The sequence below is a fragment of the Leptinotarsa decemlineata genome, unplaced genomic scaffold, assembly GCF_025532065.1.
Source record: "Leptinotarsa decemlineata unplaced genomic scaffold, Ldec_3_MD MMD2_tig00004307_RagTag_RagTag, whole genome shotgun sequence".
In the NCBI taxonomy this organism is placed as follows: domain Eukaryota; kingdom Metazoa; phylum Arthropoda; class Insecta; order Coleoptera; family Chrysomelidae; genus Leptinotarsa; species Leptinotarsa decemlineata.
Window position 1 is genome coordinate 4,354,931 of NW_027412606.1, and position 11,486 is coordinate 4,366,416.

The 11,486-nt window shown below is 38.5% G+C and overlaps 1 protein-coding gene across 1 annotated transcript; it reads left to right on the plus strand.

Moving 5' to 3' along the window:
• The first annotated feature begins 983 nt into the window (after positions 1-983).
• On the plus strand, positions 984-7,973 carry LOC111509512 (odorant receptor 30a). The gene is made up of 5 exons (XM_074179106.1): positions 984-1,837; positions 3,672-3,771; positions 5,125-5,226; positions 7,043-7,198; positions 7,738-7,973. The coding sequence occupies exons 1-5, from the start codon at positions 1,029-1,031 to the stop codon at positions 7,780-7,782; spliced, it is 1,212 nt and encodes a 403-aa protein (XP_074035207.1). The 5' UTR covers positions 984-1,028; the 3' UTR covers positions 7,783-7,973.
• The last annotated feature ends 3,513 nt before the right edge of the window (positions 7,974-11,486 follow it).

Consider the following 11,486-nt stretch of genomic DNA (forward strand, 5'->3'; position numbering starts at 1 on the left):
GAGACAATCCTATAGATTTAGGTAGTGCATTGTCAACTGCTCCTTCAATATCAAGAAATCTGACTCTTGTTATCAAGAGTCAGATTTCCGGGAAAGTGGTTTTTTATTAGAAGCTCTAACGTTTCGTTACTAGAGGTTGTAAATGTTCCATCGGGTCGTTTAAGCGACCCAATTTCAGCAGTCGGCTCTCTAGAGAGAATCTTGTAAATTCTTGTGCGGCGAGGTAAATCAGAAATACTTTCACAGAACTTTTTCCAAGACTCCCGTTTTGCCTTTCTAATTTCCTTGTTGTATATCGTTATAGTGGTTTTGTAAAGCTCCCAGTTATGGTACTGAAGAGCCCTAAGGCAAGTGTCTTACGGTGAAACATCGATGTCTACCAGTGAGGATGACAGTGTTCCATCATAGTGAAATTTTTATCTTTCATTCAGTATATTGTGTAGAAATCCTGTGAATTATATCTGATCTAATTCCTGAGTAGAAAAGAGTTCTTTTGTATAATTCAGTGTTCATATGGAAGTAGTTGTTTCAGAAAGGCTTCTTCTCCTAGTTTGTGTCTGAAAGTTACTTCTTTGCATGATCTTCACATCTATGTATAGAGTTACTTCTCTTAAAATTGATTTGTTCCTTCCTTTCATTGGAAGATTTCCACATTTTTTTGTATCAAGAAGGAGTAGTAGAAAGCCAAAAACTCTCTTTCCCAAAAATTAATCGTGACATTGTTTATAAACATCTTATTCGAGTAGAAAAAACTGGAACATACAGTAGAATTCATATTCGCGGAGAGTATTTTCAAAGAACAAAATGAATAATTATGTAGTATGGATCCATCATTCCCTGAAAACTGAACATAATTACCGATTCTCATGAATATTCAATGGATATGGAAAATATGATAATTTGTTCGAAAATAAGGGTCTGCAATTATGTATCTTGTCAGAGAGAGAAAAAATTAAATATATATAGACGGGACAAATGTTGATTCTCACCAGTTGCCTACCTGAGTGTTGGGAATAAACCTCATCCAAATGGAAAGCAACCACTTTAAATTCATTAAGTATCTTATGTTGTTTTCAGGAACTTGGAGGCTCAAACTTGAATCCGGCTCAAGAATCCGTCAAGTATGCTATAATGTGTATTCATCCTGCATTCAAGGATATTTCTGTTTATTCGTAGTATCACTCTTCATGCAACTACCTGTGGTGTGGAAAGAGAGTAAAGCAAAAACGTTTGAAAACCTATCAATATCAATTTTCTGCATGATAATGTTGATGAAAAGCATCATGTCTCAATCAGAGAGAATTACAACGTTACTGAAAGACATGTTGGAAGCTGAAAGAGCGATTATTGCTACCAGCAATGAAGTAGATAAAAGGATTTACTACGATCAAGTTGAGTATACCAACAGAATAAACTTATCACTGACTTTATACACGTACGGGTTGGTTGGAATACCTTTGATAATGCTCAATTACATCAGCTATTTGCAGTTTGAGAAGACTCATATACTGACCAATACCACAGAGTCCAAACCACTTCCTTATGTTTCTTGGTTTCCTTTCGATTCAGACGAATATTATTTCGTCGCATTCGGAATGGATTCTGTTGCAGCCTTTATGGGTTCCACCTATAACTGCCTAGTGCAATTATTTTTCATTGCTATTATGACATTCGTGATAGGAAGACTGAGGATTTTGCAGGAGCATTTCAGAAACTTTGACGAAATTGATGAATTTGGAGAAAATATTGGGGGAGAATCCGGAACTGATCGAAATGAGGATCATGATGTTTTGAAGAATTTGAAAAGACTAATTTTAGAACACATGGAGATTATAGGGTGAGTTAAATTGTTCGAAACTTTGAGTGTGATGTCGATAAATTGGAAAATGAAGTGAAATATGAATAGATTACACATATTATAAAAATTTGTAATTCATATTTTTTTTTCGCTCATCTAATTCATTTTTGGACATATAAATTGTTCGTTCAACTTGAACTTGTTGACTGAATTAACTTTAATATTTTTTCAGGATATCCTTTTTCGAATTCGTTTTTCTTCACGCTCTTCAAATATCATAAGGAACAAAAAAAACGTCTTCAGATTGAATATAGCTCCTTTTAGCTTGTGGAAAATATTCTAAACCGTAATAGATATGAAGACGATTGACTGAAAAAAATTAGGAGAGAAACCCGGGGTGAAAATTTGTATGAATGATTTATCTCTCAATAGAATGTGCGGGCAACATTTTTTATTTTAATTTTTGCTAACAATGTTAGGAATATGAATTCAAAATGGATATTTTCATTTAAATCATTGTTTTATGGGAAAAAGTAGCTGATTTAGATAGGCTTTTTACTGCATTTCATTAGTTCGGATTTCCATTGTCTAATGAATATTAGACAAAAATAACACTGATATTAGCAAAAAAACTGAAATTACAATGAAATAAAATACAAACAACCAAAAAATTGAAAATTAAACTATCAACAAAAGATGAAAATTAAAAAAATTATTAACAAGAAATGAAAATTAAAAATTGAAACGTTTCTATTGTAAGTATCCACAATCATCTTCGGGTGATAACTGGACTTATTTCTTCGAGATCTGACTATTTATAGATCATTCGACTGCTTTCACCTATGCCCTCTTCCCTCTCTCCGCTTTATGGGTTTTAGCGGAAGCTGACCGTTTGGCAGGAGTTGGTCGTGTTCCGCTTGACTGGAGGTTTTCATATAATGCGTACCTCTACGCTAGCTTGGCTAACTGCGTTGTTGGATAACATATTTGCGGCTTTTTTGAATTTTCTCCTAAACCAGCGTTATTGCTTGTGAATGATTTCAGCTTGACCCCACTTGATATTATGTTGATGAGTCCAAACGTGCTCTGCTATTTCTGTCTCGCTGGTTTCTCCTCGCTCTGTATATTTCTTATGCTTGGCAATGCAAACTTTCAATGGCCTCTTAGTTTCATCGATGTATAATTCTCCGCACTCGCAAGGTATGCAATGCAATTCTTGGAATCGCAGTCCGCGTTTGGTGGCCTGGTTTTTGTGAGGCTGCTACGAATAGTGTTCCCAGATCTGAAGCAGGTTCTGATGTAATATTTGGACCCAATCCTTCTTATCCTTTCCGACAATCCACAACGTACCAGTACTGGTTGTGGCAGCTTTTCTTCCTTGTGGAGCTCTTGCTGTCTTCTAGCTGAAGCTTGTTACACCATCATTTCGGAGTATCCATTTCGTTGAAGGTCATTTTTGATGATGCTTTGTTCCTTTTCGAGGCCTTCCTTTGCATAACAGAGCCCGAAATCACGGTCTAGTAGAGTCTTGATTATTCTTCTCTTGGTCGATTGATGGTAGTTGGATTCCTGGTTCAGATACTGTCCTGTGTGAGTGGGTTGTTGATACACAGATGTTTCCCATTTCATGTTGGTCCTCTTCACCAATACGTCTAAGAATGGCAATTGATTGTGGACTTCCGTCTTCAATCGACTATCAGACATATTAGACAATTGAAGTCCTAACTAATGAAATGCACCAAGAAACATCGTCAACTACCTTGAAACAAAAGACTTTTTACTGTTTGTATCTAAACAAATCATCTATGTGTAATGTTGACAGATTGAAGGATCAGAGTATAAAATGTGAATTGATAATTCACATTCATTACAGGTGTGTGAAGAAATTGGATGATTCCACGAAATACTTGCTGTTACTCGAATTTTTGATGAATTCTTTTCAAATTGCTTCGTTGCTAGTACAGCTTTTAACGGTAAGATACTGATGAAGATACTGATTAAAATACTGATGAAGATAAAGATAAGAAAGTTTTTGGCTTTCTACTACTCCATCTGATACAAAAAAATGGATGAGAGAATATTCCAAAGAAAGGAAGGATTAATCAATTTGAAAATAAGTAACTCTTCCTTTCTTTGGAAGATTCTCTTATCCATTTTTTTGTATCAGATGGAGTAGTAGAAAGCCAAAAACTTTCTTTCCCAAAAAATTAATCACTCCTAAAAATATAACCCTTTCAAATCAAATAAAGATAAGGTACTGATAAATGAATGTGGAAGGTATACTAGACTGATAAAATAAAGATCATGAATCACAACATAAATTATAAAATAATAAAAATATACAACGTCATTTCACAAGAATGCCGTTAATGGAACATTTTGTTTCAATATTTTCTAAGAAATCACTAATGTAAACCTTTTATTCTCATTGTGGGTATTGAAATACCCACAACTCACCTCGTCAACTCATCCCATTTTGATAAAAGAAATCTGGAGAATGCAAACGTTCGTAGACTGGTGGTATTTCTCAATTTCGATTAGTTGCCTGGCACTCAATGACTGAGTACCAATTCAACTGGGAGGAGAAAACTTGTTAGTAAGCTATATGATACTCTGTTTCACAAAATGAGGTGAATTTTCATTTTTTCCAAATAATATTCATTCATTCATCAATTTGTATTTTGTCCCCTTCAAAGTATTCCCCCTCTGATATAATACACCTGTGATAGCGTTTCTCCAATCGTCTAAACAGGTCTGATATGCACTATTTGGTGATGTGAGATTTCTCGACGATTAAGTTCTTATTCCATCAGTTGTCCTGATGCACTATGTCAAGATAATCGAAGAAAACAGTGAAAATAACTTTGACATTTGATCTAATTTGGCGTGCCTTTTTAGTCTTGACTCTCCTGGTCTCTTCCATTGGAACGATTATACTTTGTATCGATGTCATGACCATATACCCATGATTCGTCACCAGTTATGACACTTCTGAGCAAATCTGGATTGCCGTTGACAGTTCCTGAGCAATACTAATGCGACGGTTATTTTGGTCAAAAAACGAACTTCGCTGCCACACGCTTCATGCGCAAAATTTTCGAAAAAATTGAATGGCATGAGCTAACCGATATGCCGATATCCACAGCAACTTCTCTAATAATCACTCGACGATACTCCATAACAATTTTGTTCTCTTTCTCAACATTTCAGTTATGTAGTACCTACTGCAACCTTTTCAGTAAATTGAACTGTTTGCAGATCAATTATATAACAGATTGATGATAAGTGATGAGAGAAAATTTCATAACTGGATTTTTTTCATTCAGATGGAACGCAGCATACTTATATTATTCACTTTGTCCTATTTGCTGATGGTGACTTATCAGATATTTCTTCTGGCCTGGCATGGAAATGAAATCAAAGAACAAGTAAGTATAACTGAATTCAGAACTATTTGACTCTAAATTTTGCTTTTTCTTTCATCCACGTCATAGACAATTCCATTCATGTTATAAACATCATTAAATTCTTTGAAAAATTGTTTGACTCTGAACGCACTCATTCCAATTGAAATGAAAAATATCAAATGATAAATGATAAATGCAATCGAATTAAATGATGAACTTCAACTGAAAATCGAATGAATTCCTGATACACTCAAATTTGAAGCGGTTGTAAAAAAAATCTAGTGAATGAATGCGATTATAGTATACCTGAATATCCAAATGATTCCCAGCTATCTGGGAACGAATTCCTTCCCTTCCCTTCCCTTCCCTTCCCTTTCCTTTCCTTTCCTTTCCTTCCCTTCCCTTCCCTTCCCTTCCCTTCCCTTCCCTTCCCTTCCCTTCCCTTCCCTTCCCTTCCCTTCCCTTCCCTTCCCTTCCCTTCCCTTCCCTTCCCTTCCCTTCCCTTCCCTTCCCTTCCCTTCCCTTCCCTTCCCTTCCCTTCCCTTCCCTTCCCTTCCCTTCCCTTCCCTTCCCTTCCCTTCCCTTCCCTTCCCTTCCCTTCCCTTCCCTTCCCTTCCCTTCCCTTCCCTTCCCTTCCCTTCCCATGTCAAGTGCAAATGAAAATCATATTATTATCAATGAAAAAACTCCAGAAGGATAGTAACCTTAATTCACAACAATAGAAATATAGATGTAGATAATGTTTTCAGTAAAAAGAAAATTCTCGTACTTTAAGAGTTATATAAAGTTCATAAACTAAAAGTCCCGCGGCACTTACAGTTCGAAGAATTGCTTCATCTCGGTCAGAAGATGAGATATTGATGATGAAGAAGATAATAAAATACTGTTGATTGCGCCTATTTCATCATGTAGTGTATCCTTGTAGTCGAAAAGCCCGTTACCTAACCTCAATCAGCAAGTGACAATATCAAATGAATGAATTAAAAAACCAACCCAAAACAAATTTCTTCGTGAATACACATGCGCAACGAGAATAGTTCTCATCAGTTTAGTCTCGAGAGCAATAACGATTCATGGTGGTTCAGTACAGTTTCGAATCATTTCGCAGTCGAAATCAATCCGGAAATAACCTCAAAAAAACAGAACGCAAGTGAGCATGTTCCTGACGTCCTAGAACCTGCATTTTGTAGAACCAGAACAAACCTCTGTTATATTCAAAAGATACAGTTGACGTATCAAAAGTGATAGAAGACGTGTTAGAATGCTATACAATCGTCAGTTTGATACATCAACTCTCACGTATGATATGTCGATTGCCAATTTTGATATGTCAATTGTCAAACCTGGTGCGTCAGTTCAAAGTTTCTCCGAATGTAACAAAAGGGTAAAAACTTAGATATTTCAAACACAAAAGAGTAACAATTTGTGACGGAAGTAATGCGAGAAACAATACTGACTTTAACGCTGCTAGAGACTGCATGTGTGAAACACATGCCTAAGAGAAAGATATGTTAACTAGTAACAGCTCTATCTCGTGAACAAAGCTCCAACACATGTGATATACCAGTCACTAAACTTCTGTGTAGGTACGTTGGTAGATATTAATGTTTCGCGATTTTATCATTTGAATGATGAACTCTAACTTTTTTCTATCTATCCTCTTTTGAATATGTATTTCGATCAGACTCAAAAACTTGATTTCAAACTACCAAAAGACTTTTTGATTTTTATCTAGCCTCCAAATCATTTTGAGCCACGAATGTAGAATAACAAGTATTTAAATTTTTTTTAAACCAGTTCATGTATATTCTCGAAGCAAATTTTTGATTTATTTCAGAGTTTAGAATTGAGCAATGCCCTCTATGAAAGCAGGTGGTATGAACACAGTGTTGCTGTTAAGAAATGTATCCATCTCATGATGTTGAGATCACAAAGGCCATTAACTCTACAAATTGGTCCATTTTATCCTATGACTATGAGTACTGCATTATCTGTAAGTATTCATGATATTAATTCGTTTCCAGTCAAATCATTTCAGGAATGATAATCATACCCTCAATATTATCACCATGATTTTTCATCTTTTTCCTTCATTTTGGCTACATCATAGATCAAAAGGTTTCAACAACTGTATCAATCAATAACTAATTCAGAACGAACGCTATACTGTTAAATTTCTTATTTGTCCATTTTCTCTGAATTCATGAACGCCTGAGCCTGAGTCAAGATTTTTTTTAGTACATGTCAGAAAAAATCTCCCTCATTACTGACCTGGGGTTTTTTCAAGGCTTCCATTGTTCCTGGATCATAGTCATATACAAATATTTTTATCACTATCATCTAACTATCAAGCTAACCCTTTTTCACTATCACATGGTCACCACTGATCTTTTTAGTAGTATCAGATAATTTTTGTCATTTTCAACCAATCTTGATTCTCAACATCACATTTGAAAAAATGAGTTGAAAAATGTAACGACTTTTGAAAAAAATTATGAAGTTCTTCGAATTACGCAGAGTTATTTTTTTCAGACCGTTAAAGCTGGATACTCATATGTAACAATTCTCAGAAAATGAATCACTCTATATGGGTATGTAAGCAAACCTGAACACTGAATGCTTATTACCTCACAGATCATGATCACCTACATCGTATATTTCAGAAACTAGCACATAAAAAATGTTTACACTTCATGGTAGACTCTGCCATGCATTACAAGTGACAGACACTTTTGTAATGTGATGCAAGATGTTGATAATAAAATATATATGCAATCAAAAAGACAATTTCAATTACACGTCAAATACCCTGGAGGACCCTGGGAAGCTGGCGCCGAAGAAATATCTGGCGATGACCAGGAAAACCTGTATAGTGGTGTGTCCACTAGCCCCATATTGAAGGGCCTAGCCCCATATTACGGGGCTAGTGGACACACATTTATGCAGGATGTGTGAACAGAAAAATGAAGGCATATCTCATGCGAGTATCTGGAGTAATCGTCATTGAGAGAGTGTGTGTTCGGCAAGTCTTGGCCTACACTCGCCGATATAAAGTAGATGTCTCCTATTGACCTATCCACCTTCCTGGAAAGAACAGGATGAACGATTACCTAGGAGGACAACTCTTCGGGAGGATGTACAATGGGTCACATGTGGCCTAAGTGCTGTGGGCCTTCACTCACTCTCTCTACTCTACAGATACAGATACATGTCAAACATCTTTCAGAAGTGATGGGAATGTGGTTGAGATTATTCAATACTTCAAACGATCATATGGAGAAAAGCCAACCAATATAATTTCTGCCACCCAGGAGCCAATCAATCTAGAAATTTTTGAGAGGTGGCGCACTGAAGATAAATTTTTCAGTATCTCTGTATCTGTAGAGTAGGGAGGGTGAGGCCACATGTGACCCATTGGACATCCTCCCGAGGAGTTGTCCTCCTAGGTCATCGTCCATCCTGTCCTTTCCAGAAAGGTGGACAGGTCGCTGGGAGACATCTCCTTCATATCGGCAGGTGTAGGCCAAGACTCGCCAAACACACACTCTCTTATTGACGATAACTCCGGACACTCGCATAGGACATGCCTGACAGTCTCATCATCCTGTTCACACATCCTGCATAGAGGTGAGTCCACTAGCCCCATATTATGAAGGTGTTTCCTTAGTTGAAAGTGGCCAGTCAGAAATCCTATTGTAAGGCGTAGATTTTTTTCTGGTCATCGCCAGATATTTCTTCGGCGCTAGCTTCCCAGGGTCGCCCAAGGTGATCCTGGCAAGATTACATCCTTTGATTCCATCCCATCTGTTTAAGGATTGAGCATGGGTGTAACATTTGACTAGTTCCGCAATTGTCGAAGTCATTAGGCCGTGGGTGCCACTGGGTCCTAAAATTCTTAGTTCAGCCGCTTCCTTGGCTAAAGAGTCGGCAATGCGAATACCTTTACTACTGTCGTGCCCTTTAACTCACCTCAGGATAATGTTATTATCTACCGAGGCTTTGGCTAAATCTTGGTGGTACTCTAGTACTAGCTCTGAGGTAACACGCTGTCTGTTCAAGGCTAATAGTGCTTGTGTGCTATCAGTGCAGATTATTATGTTTTTGCCAGAAATTCCTTTCTTGGTTATTTCTTTTGTGGCGATTGAGATACCAGCCAGTTCTGTTTGGACCACGCTGGTATTTCTTCCCATTCCCCACTTAATCCTTAGGCTTAGTGACCTGGAGTACACTCCACATCCTGAGCTTTCTTTAGTGTTTGAGCTGTCTGTATAAATCCGTATTGCATTTGGAGCATCTGACTCTGTGTTCTGCTTCATTTGTATTTTGTAGGGTTTATTAAACACAAACCTGGGTTCAATTGCATCACTTGTTGCCTGCAGCAGGGGTTGCGCAGTAAGCGCCTCTAGCCATAGGCCCAGCCTCAATTCACCCATTCCTACTTCGAGGTTTACACCAGTCGTGCGCAATCGTACCGTGGCCATTAACGCAACCTCCTTAACGTACAAATCCCGAGAGGTCAGACCCGTGATCAATTCCATTGCCGCGGTTGGTGTTGGTTGGTAACATAGGTTTTATTATTGCAGTGTAGATCCAGGTGACCACACGTGGTGAAAGACCCCATGCGCGTTCCACTGTCCTCCGACATTGCTCATAAGCCACGTATACTCTTTTTGCTCTACTCTGTAGATGAGTGTTCCATGTTAGCTTTTTGTCGAAAATAGTACCAAGGTATTTCACCTATTCAGAGAAGTTTAGTTTACTTTTGAAGATTTCAGGAGGTTTTAAGCCCGTTAAACTTCTGTTCCTGGTGAAAAAGGCCATCTCAGTCTTCTTGGGATTGATCGACAGTGAGTGTTCCTTACACCATGTTCCTATTAATTTGAGCCCATCCTGCGTTCTATCGCACAGTGTGTTTACGAATTTGTCGGTCTGCAAGATAACGATGTCATCTGCGTATGCAATTCTGTACAATCCATTTTTGTTATGGTGATCAATTAGGGAATCCAGAACTATGTTCCAGAGAAGGGGTGATAAGATCCCTCCCTGTGGACATCCCCTCATGACCAGTCCTTTCACTGTGATGTCTTCTACATTAATACTTATTGCTCTACTAGAGAACATCTGGAGTATCCATTCTCCTACTACCAGGGGTAGTGCTAGTGCAGTGGAGTGTATTTGCTAGGTAATTGTTGGAAAAGTTGTTTCATCAAACGCTTCCTCGATATCTATGAATTCTTTGCTGTCCAATGATCTTCCGATTCTGCCAACCACATGGTGAAGGGTCGAATCAGTAGACCTTCCCGGGGTATATGCATGCTGATTTGGATGAAGTGGGTTGTTGACAAGTACTTCATCTCTTATGTACCGCTCACATAGCCTCTCCATGGTTTTCAAGAAAAACGATGTGAGACTAATTGGTCGGAATGCTTTCAGTAGGGTGTAGCTGGTCAGGCCCTATCCCCCGAAGCTCCGATACATTCGGGAGGACGCGCCAGCATTATCAACCAATGACCACTCCCCACACCGTGGGGTAAGTGATCATTGGGTCCGAGAATCATGTACCCTGAGCAAGCGTAGTGATCCAAGAATGACAGCCTTCTGTATCTGTGCAGCTAAGATTTCTGCCTTAGTGCGGGTATGATTTTAGGATTCGAGAGTAGAGAGGACTCCAATAATCAGAACAACCATCTTGACAGAGTGATATGTATAGAGTCTGCGGCGTTCGAAGAGAAAATCTCGATATTTTATCCGTTTTTCCTCCTCTTTTCTGACGATATTCGTCTCGCCAGGGGCTGAAAACTCCACGACAAATATCGTTTTGCTCTGTTGGTCGAGAAGGATTACATATCAGGCTTATCACCTGAGGGTAGGGAACGAATTGTTCCAATAAATTTGGCACTTCTCGTTCCACACATTCAATTCAATATCCCTCGAAGCGTAGGGCAACACCGGTGTCTCGTCAATACTATAAAAGTACCGTAGCTGGTAATAGAGTACTATCAGGGTCGCGTAATGTCGATGGATATAGGCCGAGACCGCATATGCTGAACATGCTGATAGCAAGTGCATTAGGGTCTCGCGAGCCTCGCGGCAGGCCCTGCACCTTGTGTCAGGAACCTCTATACCCATCACGCGACTACAGTAGACTGAGGTGTTGAAAACATCATCCTGGCAAGCCGTGATAAACCCCTCAGTTTCTGACTTCAGCCCACTCGACCTGAGAAAAGCGAAAGTCAGGCGCTTTGATAAACCAAGGTCTAAAATGTTATTGAAGAACATCA